Source organism: Myxocyprinus asiaticus, chromosome 14 (genome assembly GCF_019703515.2).
Source record: "Myxocyprinus asiaticus isolate MX2 ecotype Aquarium Trade chromosome 14, UBuf_Myxa_2, whole genome shotgun sequence".
NCBI classification, from domain to species: domain Eukaryota; kingdom Metazoa; phylum Chordata; class Actinopteri; order Cypriniformes; family Catostomidae; genus Myxocyprinus; species Myxocyprinus asiaticus.
Genome location: NC_059357.1, coordinates 46,142,459 through 46,162,095, shown reverse-complemented (window position 1 = coordinate 46,162,095; position 19,637 = coordinate 46,142,459). Strand labels below are relative to the sequence as shown.

The 19,637-nt window shown below is 39.4% G+C and overlaps 1 protein-coding gene across 1 annotated transcript in view; it reads left to right on the top strand.

Moving 5' to 3' along the window:
• The window catches only part of LOC127452142 (BAH and coiled-coil domain-containing protein 1), a 164,665-nt gene that overhangs the window by 46,438 nt on the left and 98,590 nt on the right, over positions 1–19,637 (top strand). Inside the window, exon 2 of the mRNA XM_051717370.1 lies at positions 11,344–11,526. Coding sequence (XP_051573330.1) covers positions 11,344–11,526 — 183 coding nt within the window. The remainder of the gene's footprint in view (positions 1–11,343; positions 11,527–19,637) is intronic.

Genomic DNA, 19,637 nt, shown 5'->3' with positions numbered 1-19,637 from the left:
CACACCCTTTCGTTTCTTTTTCTCTTTTTTTCACCACCACCCACAGACGGACCACATCCACCGGACTCACTTGACAAGAACGCTGAGAGTGGCGTGTCGAAAGCATGTGGAAACTATCTTTCATCCTCTTCCCACATGATCTCTGTACTTGCTCCAGTTTGACTCACTCCGGTTCTGGTCAAATCGACCCACAGGCTGCTGTCTTACCAACCCCTTCAAATTTACACACCCACTCATTCACTCCGGCCCCAAAGGGTCCCGCCACTTCCTGATCTCTGCGTCCTTCCAGCGTTGTGAAACAGAAACGCCATCACAGTTGTCTACAAACCGATAGGAATGTTTGGCTACCAGCTCTTCTAATGTTTTCAAGATGACTTTAGCTGTTACAAGGAAATCTCCCCACTTGAGTAGCCACTTGAAATTCCTGCTCATTTTTTTACAGTGAGGAAGCGTTTTCTGAGTCACAGGGCGAGAGCCAGCCGTGCGTTTCAGTCTGTCTGAGGCTTGGGAGCTTGGAGAACTGCACATGTTGCTAGTTCCTTCGCTACGTGAGGATCGTACATGGTGCCGAGGTTCTCGTTATGGGAGACGGGTTCTGATTTCTTGAACTCCACAGCTAACATCTGTTTTATATAAAAGATCAAGGACGTAGCACTTGAGCGACCTTTACGGGATGTTTTTACTGGGTAAGTCAAAGTGAGACAGCCTGAAAGACTTATTCGCTTCTATTCCACGTGATCTGGGTTGTAACACTCAGTGGTGTGGTTTGCATGGAACGCAATACATACAGAACCAGGACAACTGTTCTTTTGGACTTCTAGACAATTTCCTCAGAAATCAAACACTACAGTTCTTTCGCTAGATATTTTTTTGAGTGTACGTATGTGTGTGTGAAGTAGATAGAGGAAATAGCTGATTTGTTCAACTGTCACATTAAGACTACAATAAAGCGCAACAGTCGGGTCCCAGAAGTAAAAATCCCATTAAATTTCTCCTTTAATAGACAGACCAACTGGGAGTGCCAAGGTTGTTGCAGTGTGATCTGAGTGGTGGTATTGCTTCTGTTGAAGTCATCAGTCCATGTTATTTCAACTTTATTTAAAAAAAAAAGGGTGTTTAGTAGCGAATTTTTTGTTGAAGAACTACATTACCCATGATCCTGAGGAGGAAAGATCCACCAATCAGAGAATTGTGGTGAACAAAGTGCACCAAGAGAGCTCTGCAGCGACCGCCAAATCCAATAACGGTCTCCCTACGCTCTCAAACTACTTAAATATTTGCATATATCTGAATATTTTGCAATAAAATTAAAGTATATTGTATCTGTACATAAAATCAACAACTTTAAATCAGATGTTTAAAAATGTTCTATTGTTTTTCATTTGATTAGATAATTTGCAGTGCTTTGTGGGATTGTAGACCATTCCTCCATTAAAGACGTTAAATATGCAGTCTTGAACAATCTTTTGTCCGAGTTTCAAATAATTTGTTGCTTCAGATGTTGTGATTTACCTCAGATGTGGTTGGTTTGGTTCATGGCTTAGAACACTTTTGGGAAGGTTTTTTTTAAATCCCTAAAAATACTTCCGGAAACAAGACGGCTGAAAAAGTGGCTGGGGCACTTCTGCGTTCTGTGGCTCTCTACACTGTTGTCCGTATACTTTCAGAACTGTTCCTGCAGTATCTGTTAAATAGGAGTGGAAATCACCTGGCCATATAATACTGATATCTGTATCATGATGTGATGATGTTTCACCTTCTTACAGGTTTGAAAGAGAGGTGCTCATTTATTTATTTATTTATTTATTTTTTTTTTCAGAAAAATATTAATGTGAAAAATGTAACTAAAAATATCAGTTTTTGGTGTTAGAATATCGATATAGTATTGTGAATTAAAATATCACAATACCTTAAAATATTGATATTTCCTCCCACCTCTAGTCCTAAGCTGTGTGGTGTTGTGTTCACCTCTAGACTCTAGATTTATATGGTGGGAAGAAGAGTGATGATTCAAATTTGAAAAGTGTGTGTGTGTGCTTTCACCGTCAACACTGATGTGGTACGATTCCATGGTTCATATGAGCAATCCCGACAGCAAGTCCAAACTGATGATGTCATGTCTAAGTGTTACTTACTGCCTTTAACACTGACCTATGATTGGTTCCTACTTTCAAAGTCTGCATTTCTTCACTAGAATACATACTCTTCAACTGACATGTGATCAGTTTGAATAGGCGCATGTTACCAACACTCCAGACAGGCGCTGCCCACAGAGAGTCTGGTTTGGATGAGGCCATACTGTTCTCACCCATCGCTCCTGTTCCTGCCATCTCCATGACAACAGCACCGTCAGACACTTCCCACTGAGCTGATGGGTAGTTGAATGAATCTCCAGGCATCCGCTGACGAGTGGCAGGGCTGCAGCATGTGCTTTGGCAGCACATGAGATCCGGTGTGTACAAAATAGGTGGTTTTCTACCATCAGGCTGAAAGGTTTTTGTTGCGGAACCGTGCCGTTCCAATTCTGGCTTGTAAGTATGGTTACGTTTGTCTTTTTTCACTGTGCTGTGAAATCAGAATTAGAATGGACTGGGCAAGTGACCAGTCATGAGTTGTCATGACACTTAAGCCGTTCCACCAGTATGGTTGAGTCTGGTTAGTTAGCTGTGCTGAGAATTCTGTGCTGGGAACGGTTTGTAATCGTACCGAACTGTGCTCAAGTAGAAATGCTACTGGAACCTTTATTCAATGTGCTCAAAACCGTTTGGCCCCATGGTGGCTAATGTTCCATTTTTAAAACAATACTGATTTTCATGACTTTCGTTTCTGTTAACTGTTCTCGAACATGCATTCTTTCCCCGATGCAAAGTAGAACACTGTACTAAAATACTCTGACACTTCGCTACTGAATCAAAATCACTGCTGCGTGACCAGTGTGGTCTGATTCCTGTGTGAATCACTTTTGCGAGCAGGTTCGTTTCGATGAATCAAAAACACTTATGAAATAACTGAATTTACTAAATCCCAATTAGTTTAAAATTAGACTTATTACTGAACTGCAATTAATGAATTTGTGTACCATCTAACTCTGACAGTTGCGTCGCTACTAAATCTAAATTGCAAAATTTACAGCGCAACCAGTGTGGTCTGATTCGTGAGCAAATTACTCTTATGAGCTGGTTCTTTTCAGTGAATCAAAAACATCTCTAAACCAGTCGGAGCGGTTACTGAATTTACAAAATCTCACATAAATTTTGAAATAGACTTACGTATTAAACTACAATTAATTAATTTTGTCATGTCCTACTTGAACCGAGAATTGTTATTGTGTTATGCAGAGGTGCACAAGGGTGTATGCAATATCAATGTTGGTGCCCCCTTGAAGTTTCACTGTCAGACCTGTTTGCGTTGCGCTCATATTCATTGCACATTTTGCATACCCCGTTTTTCTGCCAATGGTGTTTTGGAGTAAATTAAACACCAATTTGGCTTGTGAGACTTGGGCCACGTCCACACTAATACATTTTTGTTTGAAAAAGCATCTTTTTCTCTACATTTTGGCCTTCCATCCACACTGAGACTGCATTTTTGACAGAAAAAATGGAGCTTTTTGAAAATACTTTCCCAAGTGGAAAAATTTGAAAACACCATCTTCATGTTGTAGTGTGGACAGGGAAGATGGAGATATCTAAAAACGATGACATATTTGTTGTCATGTGATGCAGTCATGTGATCCATTCAACCCAAAACAATCAAGATGGAGGCCAATGTTGTAGCGCAGTTTTGATAGCGTTGTTTAAGATAATTGTTACTTTGTACCACCTTCTCATTGAATTCCTTTAAAGGCGGGCGGGAAATTTACTCGGAATTGCTGTCCGGCACCGGAACACAAGGACAATTGCGTTTCAGACTGCACATGGAACGGCGAGTGTTTCAGTGTGGACAAGCAACTTTTGGAAAATGCTTTAAAACGGCAGTGTGGAGAGAGCATTTTGAAAACGCTGTTTTCAAATGTATCCGGATTATTGTGGACGTAGCCTTAAATCAGTGTACTTAGTGACTGGTTGTTCATTAGACAATGTGTAGTTCCTGTATTTCTTTCTCAAAAGTACTAAAATAATCATGAAACAATAATGAAATTGTTAATGAGTTGGAATTATTAGAAAAATCAGTAAAAAAAATTAGAATCAAAACCTCAATCAAAACATTCCTTACGATTTCTATTCCTAAGCAGGATGTGCCAGAACCCAGGTGTGGGTATATGCGCGGATATCATTGATTCAAGGATGTGTGTGTTTGTATGTGTATGTTGATATAGGCAGCACAACCCCTCTTTTTAAATTCTCTAATAGGATTAATCTCCATTGCTGTCAGGGATCGTCGCCGATTAGGATGTACATGACCCGATTTTCTTAAGCGTGCATGGAAGCTCCGGACTGGCATGACCTAAGATTCTTTAGTAAAGCTGTAAACAGAGTCAGGTCAGAGAAAACACCAAGTTATGAGCGCTGGCTTAGCTGAGCCGAGCCCCGTCTTCTTTTAATGACCTGCTAAATAAACAGTGGCCAGGATCTGGTCTGTGTTCTCATGCCCTGGAACCCAGATCCACTTCAGTGCCCGCTTTTGTTGGCAGCAGGCCCTGGCTGTGTGTGTGTTTACACCTCTACCAATCAGCGCAGTAGCTTAAAGAGGATGTCTGCATTACGAAGACGTGTTAAAAGTAGAGACATTAAAACCAGGGCCGTTCCAGACTGGCATCGGCTTTATTTTTGAATGTGTGGGTGAGAGAGTAAGACAGACTTAGTTCTTGTTCCGCCCACGGCTTGTCCGTACCAATTAATGAAACAACATATAAACAATAGCTCTCTGTCTCTTTTTCATTTTCAGTTTTAAGGCAAGATCTTAGTTCAGTCTGGGGTCTCTTATCTGTTCCATGTCTTGGTATTGCCTAACCCTAACCCCACGGTTTTCTGGTCAGATAGAAAAAGAGAGTGGGCTGCTGTTCGCAGTTTGTAATTACAATACTCCTCCTTCTCCTTCTTATGGAGGCCACTTCCATTTCCCTTCACATCCTGGGTGCGTATCCCACCCTGTTATACACTTTTTTGTTTTTGTCTTTTGTAGTTCTGTGATCAGACTTGATTGGCCCTGACAGTGACGTGGCTATGTTTTTCTCTGTTGCGTCAATGGCATGCAACGGAGGGAGGCGTCTGTTTTCAGTTAAACTAGTGCTGTCCATGTGTATGGAGCCTTGACTGTTTAGTTTTTGGTGTTTGGGTGAATGCGAGTAAAACATGAGCTCAGACTTGTATTCTTGAGATCAGGCATACATGAAAATTTGTAGTAAGCCTGCCAATATTTGTTGTGTTTTTCCATTATAGTTAGGCACAGGTGTGTCTTTTTGAGAGAAGGAACTGTTGTTTATATTCATTAACTATGTCATTTGGCCTTCACTATTTCAGTCATGTATTTACAATGTTTCACAACTAAATGATGGTTTCCTCTAGGAAATACTAGTCAGCCAGACCTTTTCAGACTTTTGACTGTCCTATAAAATTATTATTATTATTTTTTTTACAAAAATGTGCAATTATAAAAGATATTGCACATTGGGTCACACTTTATATTAAGTGGCCTTAACTACTATGTACTAACAATAAATACATACAAGACTGTGTAACTGTGTGACTACATGTTGTAGTTAAAAAAGCCCACATTTGCTGCCACTGAGGTTGAGGTACGTGTAGGTTTAGGAGTAAGGGTAGGGTTAGGATTAGGGGTTAGAGTTAAGTTTTGGGGTAAGGGTTGGGTTAGGGGTAAATTTAACAGTGTAACTGCAAATGTAGTTAAATGCAGGTACTTTAAATGTAATTACAATGCAACAATATGTATGTACATAATACAGTACAAGTATATTGTATCACATGGTTAAGTACATAGTAGTTAAGGCCACCTAATATAAAGTGGGTCCGCATATTGTGTCCAATTGAAATGCATATTTGATGGTACTGCATTGATTTTGAGTTGGGATACAGAAAATTTGCTGATTTCACATAGGGCTAAATTAAAATATTCTGGAATTTCTAAAGGCATTCAAATCCTGTTATTTTAGATGTGCATGTTAGATGTTATTATGGCTTCTTTAAAACAAACTATGGAATTTTTGTTATGAGAAACAGTAGCCTAAACCAGTGTTTCTCAACTGGTTGGTTGCACACAAACGTGGGTCACAGGTTTGTTCAGATTGGGGCATGGACAGCAGGGAAATAACAATGGCAGGGTTTTTCTTCCATTTAAATATTTTAGAGGCAAACTTATTGATAATCTTTAAGGCACTTTGAATATGATTCTCATCTGCAACACGATATTTCCGCAGTGCGATTAATGCCTGTTTTTGCACGAGCATGGCACGAGCCATCATGGAACCACTCGCAAGTGTTAAGTACATAAAGGGCTTTAAAGTCTGGACCTTGAAGGCTTATGGACAAATTATAGACAAAGTTTTCCTCTTGTGTAATAAGTTCTGTTTGAACAATGTTTGGTATTAGTAAATGGACAAGGTAATAAATATAATAGGCTCTTATATATAAATATGCTCATTTACTTTTGTGAGAGAAAACTTCCTGTATCTTTTGTTGTTAACATCAACAACAAAAATAATGTCACTAGATACAAGCCTTTATACTTGAAAACCATGAACAATACACTAAATCAGTGTTTCTCAACTGGTGGGTCGCGACCCAAAAGTGGGTCGCAGGTCTATTCGGACTGGGTCGCTGACCAGCAGGGAGAATGCCATGGTTCTCCCATTGAAGATTTTTAGGGTGACCGTCCAATCGATAGCCAATTTAGGACTGCCGAGGCGAATTTTATTAAAATCTCGCATTCAGCTAAAAGCTTCTCATCTGCACTGCGATATTTTCACAGTGCGATTAAAGTTTTTGCACGAGTGTAACGGAACCAGCTCGCACTAATGATCCGCTCTGTTTTCTGGTGCGCGTGCGCAACAACCATGCTTCCATTGATATTGTGGTACGCAGACCTCAAAACTGATGCGACCCATTTAAATTCTAGTGAGACTTTTCTAGTTTAAAGTATTACGGAGGAAGTCAAGTCAAACCTCTCGAACAGTAGGCAGCCCTGACATGCCAAACAGCACTGAGGAAAAGTGCAACACTGTGCTATGCGCTAAAAAACAAAACAAAAATCATTAGACATCATCATCTTTACATTTCAACAAAATGTTAGTTTCATATGTAATAATTTATAGGGAGAATCTATTAGACCTCATTTTTATTTCAACAGTGGCAGTTGTAGTTAAAGTTTCAAGATGTGTTTCGGCTATAACTTATAAATACTATATAATAATAATAATAATAATTATTATTATTATTATTATTATTAGACTAGCTATGCTGACCTAACCATGGTAATGAGGAGCCTTTCCTCCTGTGTAATATGTATGTTCTGTTTGAATGATGTTTGAAATTAGAAAACAAATGGGATAATAATGGGCTCTTCAATGAATATGCTCTTCAATTTTTGAAAGGGGGGAGAGAAAACATCCTGTAGCTTTTGTTGTTGACATCAGCAACAAAAATATGTCACTTGATGCATGCCCTTATACTTGAAAACCATGAACAAACTATGCAAGATAAAAGGAAATGAGAACCAGCATGCATTAAATACAGGTAACAATTTTACTATGGTCAGTCGCCACTTGATTTCCATTGTAAAATCTGGGTCCCAAAGCAAAACCAGTTGAGAACCACTGCACTAAACTGTATGCAAGATGAAAGAAAATGTGCTTTGGGTCGCCTACAAGTTCCGTTTTAGCTTGTTGGGTCATCTACAGTTTCAGTTTTTGGTTGTTGGGTCACTTTATGTCCAATGAAAAATCTTGACCCCAAAGCAAAACCAGTTAAGAACCACTGGCCTTAACACATTTAGAAACTATACAAAATATTTTTAGCAGTTTGTAGCAGAGAATTCAGTGCTGAATTCAAATGGTTTTCGGTTTTGGAGAGTCTACAGTTTGTGGTTTCTCAAACGCAACAGAAGACTGCTGAGCATAATCAGAAAGAGAGAAAGAGTCGGCCAACTTTGTAGTTGCACCAGTGCGACCTATATCTAAATTTAGTTACAGAGACGGGAAAAATTGTCGCAAAATGCGTCCGTTTAGTCGCAGCCTGGAGCCCTGTCTGAGTCTGAGACTAAGAAAACCCAATCCTCTTGGCCTTGCTCCATTCCTGTGACAAACGACTCAAGTTTTTTTGTAGGAAATGTGCTCCTACACAGTGTCCGGTATTTGTGTGAGTCTATGTAGGACATGAATGTCTGCCGCTCCCACTTATGAATATGTATCCAATACTGCAGCTTAAAGGGATGAATGTGCAGGAGTATAGACTTCATCAGACCTGCTGTCCGAAAATTGGGGGCACAATTAAAACCATGCTTAATCAGTCTGTCTTTCTCTGTCATCCCATAATGAATAATAGTCCATCAGCTGTCAGTTATAGTAGTGTTGCTTTGACTGGTCAATTACTCATCTTTGTCTAGCTAAGTACAGGCAAATGCAAGAGTTCAAATCCTAGCAGCATTTATCTATAAGCACTAAGGCAAACAGGGTCATGGTGACAGCAGAGAAAGGACTTGCTGTGTTTTGTAGTCAATGTCAAACTTCCTTAATTACGACGAAGAGGCGAAGACTAGGATTTATGATGTCAGAGTCGAGATGTGGGGTCAGAAGTTAAAACGTTGATTTACTACGGCATGTTAAACCATTCAAAGCTGTAAAAACTGTTAGCATTTTTAGGTCATGATTGTGAAGATCTCGTCATGCCAATATTCTCTCCAAATTAGTGGTTGAGAAACTATTTTTGCTCATTCTCTGGGTTCACAGCGCTAAACACAGAGAAGTTCTGGAGAGCGTCATACATATGCTGCAATTTGGGTTTGTGAGTTGTGTTCCACAACCTAGTAGAGCTGCATACATAGCCAGCACTGCTAAGGCATCATAGGTGTGCTCCTGACTTGAAGGTTGTTCCAAAAGGTAGGCATCTTAATTGTGCTGCCTCCTAAGATAACTCATTTTGGCCTGCATTGCATGTATCCCTTTATAGAGAAGGCAGTGCCAAAATGCATGGCGATGAGATAAGTGACATGATATATCCAAAATGTTGGTTGAGGTGAGAGAAATACAGATTATACATACTTATATTTCATTCAGTACTAAAAAGTATTGACATAATTAAGTAATTAAAAATGTATTATTTTGCTAAATATTTGTTTGTTCTATGTTTTTTTATTGTTATTAGAATATCATAATGTTAGCCTAGCAAAATGCTATCTCAAATCAAGATATATTTTAATACTAAAAATATCAATAAAAATAGTTGACAATTTAGCCAATAACTGTGTATTTCTATATTTATTAGAGTATTAAACCATTTAATTGTAACGAGAGCCAGATGGTACATGATAGCTGTGCAGTATGTGAAAACCTCACTCCCCTGGCCTCAAGAGGCGCACTAGCGACTGATGTTAGAAGCTGAAACCTTTAGCCTCCTCGTTAGTGTGCCCACCCACCTCCCATGCCGGCTGACACCAGTCGAGTCCCGCTCAGAGAGGTTCGAGCAGGACTGGTTACATAACAACATGATAACATCAAACTCTACTGAAATCAATATATTTCATTAAATAGTGAAAAAATGATATATATATATATATATATATATATATATATATATATATATATATATATATATATATAAACTATTCAGTGTAAATCAAAATGTATTATTTTTCCTAATATTTGTATGTGCTGTGCTTTCATACTTATTTATCACTCCCTTAGCTTAGCAACATGCTAACATCAAACAACCAAAATCAGTTTATATTTCATTCAGTATTGAAAAGTATTGATAAAAATAGTTCAGTGTAATTAAAAATTTACTATATTTCCCAATGTTTGTAATATTTGTTTTTATGCTTATTAGAGTATCAAACCATTAGTTTAGCAACATACTAACATAACACTCTACCGAAATATTTCATGCTGTGTTTTTGTATGCTTGTTAGAGTATAACAAATTTGTTTAGCAACCTGTCAAATTCTGTTGAAATTAATTGTGAGTTGAGTCTCACGGGAGGAGACTTATGTGGTGTGTGAGTTGCTGCCTATTTACAGATTATCGAAGTGGTCATTTATGAGGTTTCATGATAGTTACAGTGCTGCCTTAGAAGGAAGCTGTGTGTGTTGGTGGCGAGGCACTAGGTTGTAGAACAGAGCTTTGGTGTGTAGAGTGGTTCTACTGGAATTTTCCACCATCCACCGGTTTCATTCTAGCACAAAGTAGGTACCACATCGGAGGGGGCCAGAGAAAGAGAACAGAGTTTAGGGCAAGATTGAGGCCATGAAAGTAAGTGACTGAAAAAAGAAGGGAATAGAGAATAGGGATGAAAAATTGGGAAGGGAATTCACAGAAGAGAAGCAGAGATAGAGAAGAGTGTGTATTCATCTGTGAGATAAGATATCTGTCCAGTGCTTGCTTGATGGATCCCAGCTCGGACTCTATTGTCCTAGGGCTAAACTTTATAATGTATGTGTGTTGGATGGATGACGTCCACTCTTGATTGTAGACAATGAATGGGTCTGGCAGACATTACCAGCTGATCTCTGAGCTGACCAGACATGCTCTGAGGGTACAGGTCAGTCAGTTTGAAATTTGTTATTTCAAAATTCACCCAGTAACAAGTCTCAACCTCCTATATTGTGGACAAAAGAGGTAAGATGTTTCTCAAAATAGCAAGCTCAAATTTGGTTGGCTGGCTTTGCGCAATTTCCAGGAGTCAAGGTGCACATATTTGTATCGGTCCATCGGGAAAATAGAGTTTGTAAGTTCCAAGGCTACAATGTGCACTCCCAAAGAAGAAATAATTGCTCTATTTCCCAGATTTGTGAAGTATATGGTATTGTATTTTTGAGAGATAATCAGGAGGAAATAGTCTTGAACGCTTTTTTATCTTAAACAACAGATTTACCCTTACACCCCTAAACACCCCAAACTGCTTTTTTATATGTCGTCTTCCTGTCTACATGGGCTAGACTGATAGTTAAAAATCAGGCTATGCAAGATTACCCAATAACACTCTGAACAAGCATTTAAACTGAGCCAAGAGCGTATTGACTGTAGAATGTTTTTAGGAAGTTAGGTCTTTCAATTACAATATAAAAGTGGATGGATCCTGGTGCTCAGGCATGCCCACCGTCACACCACAATCCAGCGCTCCCGTTCAGGTCCACACACCTAACCGCTCCCTCCTCCTTCCTCTCTCCACACAGGCAGTGGACTGATGGGCAACTCTTCAGCCTCATTCATGGGGACGTTCCTGGCCAGCAGTCTAGGCTCCCCTCCATCGCACCCGCCACACCCCTCCAGACCTCCGTCCTCTCCTTCCTCTCCTCCTTATCGTGGGGGTCCGCACTCCAGCGCCTCACAGATCTGGTTCCCTCACTCACATGAAGGTAAGACAGCTCAGTGCCACTCACCTGATCATCTTACTGTCTGAATATGTCTATCTGTGTCAGGTTTTTGCAAATCCTCCCAACAAAGTTTAGTGCCTGTAATTTTCAAGTAATCCTAAAGACCTAGGCAGTGCCTCATCTAGTTCCCTAGTTCCCTATGTTGTGAATCAGTATATTGTAAACACGAGTTGCAAGGGTGTTATTTTATAAAACATTAGTTTACATGCACTTAAAAGTTCAATTTTCAGTTGGATTATAACAATACTTTGTCTTTAAATGCAATTTAAACCCTTTAGTTTGACTGAAATGTGAACATTTCAGTGCACTGACATTGACATTGGGACAGCCCTAGATCCGGCCGACCTTTTGGCTTGTGCACTGGTCGTTTCTAACCATATGGTCGGGGAAAGTCTCATGAGAGTTGCATGTGGCATTTATACACTGTGTATATTCTGTTTATTTGGAGTCCAACAGAAACCCTACACCTACCCCTATCCCTAAACCTAACCCTAACCGTAGAACAGCAAATTCATCTCCCACAAGACCTACCTAGCCAGACGGTTCCCTTCTAGACACAACTCTGTGCACTGCCTACTGAACAAGGGAGCCAATTGAGATGCCCCCCCCCCACCCCCGATTAACTTGTTCAGGTGTGTTTGATTAGGGTTGGAGCTAGATCTAGTTTAGGCTAGATATCTCGGCTGCCATGTCATCAAGCACTGTCGAAGGCTGTCTCAATTTTGAGGACCTTTGGAAGACAGCCTCATTTCACAGCCTTATTTCGCTATATTTTGGAAGATGCATCAAGTGCATCCTTCGCAGCCTTGAATCAACCACAATCCCTTGCACATGTGCACGCACTTGACCGTCTCATTCTAGCTCTGGAATGCTGAGGAGGAACCTAGCCTACAGCCTCAGAAGGACTGGTCTAAGAAGGACACAGCCTAACTAGGCTGCTGCCTTCCGATTGAGAAGCACCCTGCAGGACTGTAGCCGTCCAGAACCAGATTTAAATAGCACTGATCTAAGTGTTTGTGCTTCCATCAAGTTAAAGTAGTTCTCTCTTTTTCCCGCTCTGTGAACGGCACTGCCCCAGTGGTTTTCCACAGTCACAAAGTGGGCAAAAGTTCAGGCAAGAAATCTTGTGGTCTGTTATGTGCATCAACAATAATTTTTGCGCACAACACACACATATGCTGCACAACACAGACACACACAAAATATTCATGGAAGAAGAAAGTTTAAAGGTCAACAGTGGTCTCAGCTGTCATGTAAAAGCCAGTGTGGCTTTTCCCACCCCCGCCTTATACGAGCTTGGCCCAACTCTAAGCCACACCCGACCCCCAGCCTGCCAAACCAACAGCTGTCCTCTTCCAGAGCTGGCTTCAGATCACTGCAAATCTGCAGAGAGGGGAATATCAAGAGGGACGGCAAGAGTAGGAGATGTCCAGGCATGCCTGATGCCCACTTGGCATGTATTCACACATAAGTCCCCTCCGGGTCACGTCAAATGTGCCAAACAGTCGTGAAGCATTAGGAGCTCATCTGTGTGTTGTTGGTGTTATCCGGAAACTCAGCATCTCTGAGAGCCGCACTATCCCCATGCCAGTTATCACTATACCCCAGTCTATTTTCACTCTTTTCTCCCCATGGCCTGCTTTTGGCATGCTGTTAAAAAAGTGAAGTTTACACATGTAGGGGGTGTTTGGAGAGGATTAGTCTTGTAGAGCCAGACTTTTAACTATCAACATAAAGTCTGGTTCACTTTTCAGCTTATTCTGGCCAAGTACTGCCTTCTTAGAAAGGAAGAGAACACCTGATCTATGTGTCCAACTACTAGCCACTGTTTGATTTTGATGTTCAGTGTTCCCATGGTCAAGGCAAACCTGCAAATATGAGGTAAATTTGGGATTTCCAGGCCTGGGAAAAGCCAGAGAAATTAATAAAATGTTTTTAAGTCATGTACATTTTAAAGTAAGTTTTAAGAATTAGTTTAAAGCTCTGTCCAAAAAAAACCTTCAGTCCATTTGTTGAGACTTGTTACCTTTGTGACTCATTGGGTGGCAAATGTTACTTTCTAACTACATGATGAACAAAGCTATTTTCTTCAAGGAGATGCAAATTTCACAATCTCTTTTTGGAGTATTTGTAAACCATTGTGCATAATCATGTAAATCTATAAATTCCAAGGTTTATACCACTGTACCCCCTGAAAATTGCACCAATTTGGGTAGTCAGATCGCAATTTAGAGAAAATCCCTGTAATTTTTATGGGCAATATGCATCAGATGGTCCATGGGTGTGTTGTCTGTAGATTCGTTTAGGAGAGGATCTGCTCACTAAAAAATTTTCCGCACAAAATTTCCACCACATAACTTGTTGGAGCAAGGGGACTACTGTGCCTACCATGCCTTGAAGAGATGTTGGTTTGTGGTCTGTTCCTTTGGCCAGTGAATGGGCTTGGCACATCGATAATTTTCCCAAAGAAGCTGAACAGTTTTAAAAAGAATGATGATAATGGTTACGTTACTAAGTAATAAGGCTGATTATGAGTAGGATTATTATAGCTGGCTATTATCTCTATTGCAGTTTAATTGTGCATAACGCTGAAATGAATGAATCCTGGCTTGCCATCAGCAGCATTCTGTTCTCTCCTCTTTAAGATAATTGCAAATTGTCTTTTCTCCGGTTTGCATAAAAAAAGCAAGCGATCAAAATGAAAAGCACAATTACCCAGACTATTCCCTGCACCCTATGGGATGGGTCTCCCACCAACAGCAGCACAAGTGTATACGCAAGAGCACTTTGAGATTTCATGAAATTCCCTGTGCCTCAATGTCCTAGAATTCCCAGTTCAAATTCCATCCCATTTCATAACGGATGCAAGATACCATACGCTCGCAGAATCCCATCTTCCTTGGACCCCAAAGCATTCCAATTGGCTGAATGAACTTTTAATGGGTACTCTATTTGGTACCTGATTACAAAAAATAAAAAATTGTTTATGATGTATGTTGTCTTAACCATCTAAATATGAAAAATAATGTCTTTTTAAGTATTTTATATATATTATACAGTATAACCAAAGCTATAAATGGTCAAATTATATGTGTATCTTGTTTAAGTTTCTCAAGAGTAATCCACTACCAATTATTAATTAATTTCTAAATTATTATTATTTTTTTTCATGAGAAAAGTAATCATTACTAATAACTTTCCTTTTAAATTACTTTCTATAACACTTTTCACAGAATGTTTTTTTTTTTTTTTCACATCAAATTTGTGGGCGCACGTCATTCAGCTGTCACAGAAACTCAAACAGATGTACATATGAACATAATTCATGTTTTAAAGTATTATTCAACATAAATAATATTATTTTAGAAATATGTGTAACCCAAGGAATGCATTTAAAAGTAATTAACCTCTTCAACTTTGGGGCATTTTTTGGCTGCCTGCCTGCAATTTTTCACACTCAAATTTAAAAGCTCACCATTTACACATACTGTGGACTAATTGCCAAAAATTGGTCTCATTTTTTAGAACCCCATATATATATATATATATAAAAATTTTTTTTGTTGTTGTTGTTGTCCTAACTTTGTAAGCATGTAATTCTGGTTTTGTTCACTCCATCTCCCTCCAAAAAGTCTTATTTTATTCCACTAGATGGCAGCAAGTAGTAGAAAAAATATTTTTTCCTCAATCGCCTTCCATCAAAAATCTGAAATGTAGATGGCGCTCTAAAGCATTTTAGCCCTCACAGTTGTGCTTGTCCATAGACATTCAGTCTAATTTTCAGTTCATGCACCCCCCATTGTTTCATCAAATATCTCGGCCTCTAAGTGGACTAGAAGCTCAATCTAGGTGTCATAAGAAAGCAGAGATCCTCCCATTTGCGATGATGCAAAACATTTATTTACACATCAATAGTCGATTATATATATTTCTGATGATTTGTTTAGCATGCTTTTTTGATGGACCGCCTATTTTGTTCTGGACATCTAAGATATAACATTGGATTAGTCACGCAAGCAAAGGTAAAATCAGATATAAAGTTTTTAGCTATTTGGGGCTTACAACAGCAGTGATCTGCGCATAAAGGAGACGTTTGTATTTGATGTCTTACAGAAATCATATTTCACTTTGTGATTGTTTTGAAAATCTTTCAAACTGTGGTATTAGTGTATGAGAGCTTTCATTTGATATGATTTTTCTATTAAAGTGCTTTTTGAAAATTTTATATTTTCATATTAATATTTTTACGACATTACCACTAGGTGGCGCTGATTTGCGATGCAAATGTTTTCAGGCCTTATTTTGTTATTTTATGTAACATAATTACAGAAGGGATTCTAATTGTTTATCTATGAAAAGTTCATATTCTAAACTTTCAAATGATACCACATATGCCTGACTTCTGTTTTTGGAGACTTGAACATTTTAAGCGTGAACTTTTTTCACGACATAGTGCACACTTTTGGCAGGGCCGCAGAGTTGAAGAGGTTTTAACCTAATTGAAAGTCAGTAACTTTCATCGGATTACAGAATTTAAAATGTAATGTGTTACACTTGGACATAAAAGTAATTAGATTACAGTAACTAATGACTCTGTAATCAGATAACACCCAACACTGCTTGCTGTCTAACCAGTTAGCCTACTATTTTTAGCCGCTAGCATTAGCCTGGTAGCTGAGGTCACGATACAAAAATATTGTGATTTATTAATTATTTTTGCATAGTTATTCAAAACTATGTAAATATTCTGACCTTTAACCCACTTGTTTCTTATTCGTCTGGACTTGAGTGCTTTGGATAATGATATTCTTAGCTCATTCTGGGTTTGAATTTTGGTCGAATAGAAATAACTGAGTGTTTGTTGATCTAATGCTATTAGTATGTTTCGTCTTCACACACTTTCTCTGAGTGGTGCTCAATCTCTTTTTCCCAAAAATAAATATGTTTGCCTGTACATAAGTAGACCTGACCCTTTATGCATCTGTATTTATAATTACGGAAGTACTTTATACCCAGTAGGGTTGACAGAAAAAAAAAAAAAACCTGCTACATATTTTTAATACAAGCAGATCCAGAAAGTAAAACCCTTCATTTTTACATCAGTGAAGCTCATTTTGAAAATGGTATCTTTGCTCTGGGTATCCATTTGGACACCAAATGGCTCTGATTACAATTGTAATAGTCTGCTGATGCATGACCTTATAATGCAGTAAGAGTTTATGAAATCACCAGCATACATTCTGATCAATTCATCCCATAAACACCAGCAATTTTTTTTTTCTTTTTGTGAAAGCGGGGAATTGAAATACAGGAAAACAAGGAAAGCCCACCAGGCCCACTGCCAGTTGGTCTGGATCCAAATTACAGCTTTAACTGTGCCAGACACAGAGGCTGCCCTCCTCTCCTGCTCCCTCATTCCCCCTCTTTCTCTGTCTTTTTATGATCCTCACACATTCTGTCATCTCTCTCCATCCAAGCATGTCTTTACTCTCGCTGAAGAATGCAGGTTGTCCCCCCCTCCTCGTCCAGGCTCCATCACTTCCTTTCAATTAGCCATCCTGACGAGTACCATTCACCTCCTTCCATCTTCTCTTGCTACTCTCTTCCCTCTGCCATTTCTGCATTGCCCTGTCACTTCTTTTCAATTAGCAGTCTCGACAGGCAGCTTTATCTGGCCCTTCTTAAACAGTTTACTCTGGGCTGTTTACAGATGCATGCTTGTATGAGCTGTCATGAGCAGACACTGGGAGAACGATGGGCTGTTCATGTGAACAGGAAGATTGAGAGATAGGATTAGTGGGAATGGACAAATTGTGTACCATTACCGTTTGCGGAAGTTCCCTGCTTTCCTCGTAAAAAATGCCCCTGGGAACAGAAGCTGGATTGTAGGGAATTAACTCTACAATCTGCCCACTGCCCACTTAGCATGTGTGAGGTAATGGGGTGAATCCACATTTTCTCCACATGCAAGTAGCTATAAAATAGTTTGGGATGCATCAAAAGTTTCAATCTGGTCTCACAGAATAACATTATGTACATTTTTGCTAAATCATTTTTATGTTGCTACCACAGCATTTTCTTGGTGAAACAAACACTAGAGGCGCTACAACGGCAATGACTTTTATTCAGTTTCGAGTCCTGAATATTACGCGTCGACACGTGAGCCGAAAGTGTCATGACACAAAATTACATAGTTGCTTTAGCAATTGTATTTTCATCTCACATTTGCTTTTATGACACTGTCGGTTAGGTTAAGGTTTAGGGTAGGGAGGTTGGTATTGTTGATTTAAAACTCTATATAGCATTAACCTTAAAAACCAAATCTCTTTTAGAAAATGTAACTCACTTTTAGTGCTAAAGTGGACATTTCATCTTGAGATTGACACGATATGTATAATGAATGGAATATTTTGCAAATATTTTGCCACAGTCAGGTTTTTGACCTTTAAAGAAAATATGCCAAGAAACTGGGCCAGATAGACAATGAGCACAACAGCAAAACAATCACTCTGAAGACTGAAAGCACACTGTGGAAATATTTTGAGCGCAGTTACAAATTCAGTTTTACATTTGCATTTCTTAGTTGTGCATGCAAAATGTGTGACATTTTTTAAATACCTAAAAGTGCATATTGCCATTTGAATTTTCCCCTAGAAGTGATAGGGTATGGATATAGCCTCTTACCCTTGTGTGGTGTTCATATTTTTGTTATTCAGCCAGTGTTCGTGGGTCTGGTGGACCCGCTGCATTTTTGGGTTTTTAATTCAACACAATCAAATGATTTTATGTTAAAATACTCAACAGATGTTTACTTCATCCCAATTACAAGCAATATAAACAGCATATATGGTTAATATTTGCACTTTACCTCTGTTAGATCACGTTTATGAATTAAAGTGCTACTCGTTTTTTGTTTGTTTTTCAATAAAATGTAATAAAAAAAGAAAATCAATTATAATCAAGATATGAGTGGAAAAAAATTCAACAAATTTACAAATGAAGCAAGGTTTTTCATAACTATTGATTTTTATTTATTTGAACTTCATTAGAAATCTAACCCATTCAGGTCAGTTTACACAACACAAGCTGAACACATACAGTAACAATGTCAGTCTAGACGACACATCAGCCCCATTGAACACATTGCCTTTTCATACCAGCCTATACAACACATGAGGGGCAGAGTTTTACTGTGTGTGCTGCATACCTACTCCTTGCACTTGATGCATGTATAATGTGTTTTTCTGTCCATCTTGGGTCCACACACTTCGCAGCGCTTCTTTTTGTTGCTGCTGGCCACAACCTAGAATAATGAAAAGATCAGGAATTTTACTAACACCTCTCTCTCTCGCAAGGCATGAGTGTCATACATATACTGCAACAGCATCACACACTTACTTAAGGCTCTGCAGATGGTGGTTCTATAGGTCAGGTGGATGGGGCACCAGCATTCTCCTCCTGAATCCTCCTCATGATGGCTGCAGAGGCTGGGGTTCTTGGAACATGTTGTCTTCTCTGGATTTGAGGTCTCACCAGTGCCTTTCCCAGTTCCTCGAGAAAGAGGCGTCTCCTCTGGAGCTTCCCTCTGTTCCAATCTGGGTTCAGTGCCATCCAGATGACAAAGGCGTTGTACGCTGAGATGTCCAATATGTCAAAGAATATCACCAGTGGCCAGCGTAGGGTCCTCCTTTTGCAGCTGTAGGCAGTCACCAGCTTGTCCATGTTGTCCATCCCTCCTTTTGTGGCATTATAATCTATGATGATCTCTGGTTTTTGATGCTCCTGGCCACAGATTCTCCCATCCCTGTGCAGTGTACTCATGAGTACCACATTCTTGCCTTTCTTTGGCACATAGGATACCAGGGACGTGTCAGCCGTGTACACAAACTTGGAAGACTTGACAGGCCTGTTCTTTGTAGTCAGCAGTTGGGGTGGGAGCTCAGACTTGTTTTTCCGTATCATTCCCACCATGGTCAGCTTCATCTTTAGGAGCTCCTGTCCCAGCTTGTGCGAGGTAAAAAAATTGTCGCATGTGATGTTGTGTCCACTGAGTCCCTGAGTCATGTCCAGGACAACTCTCATTCCTTGATTTT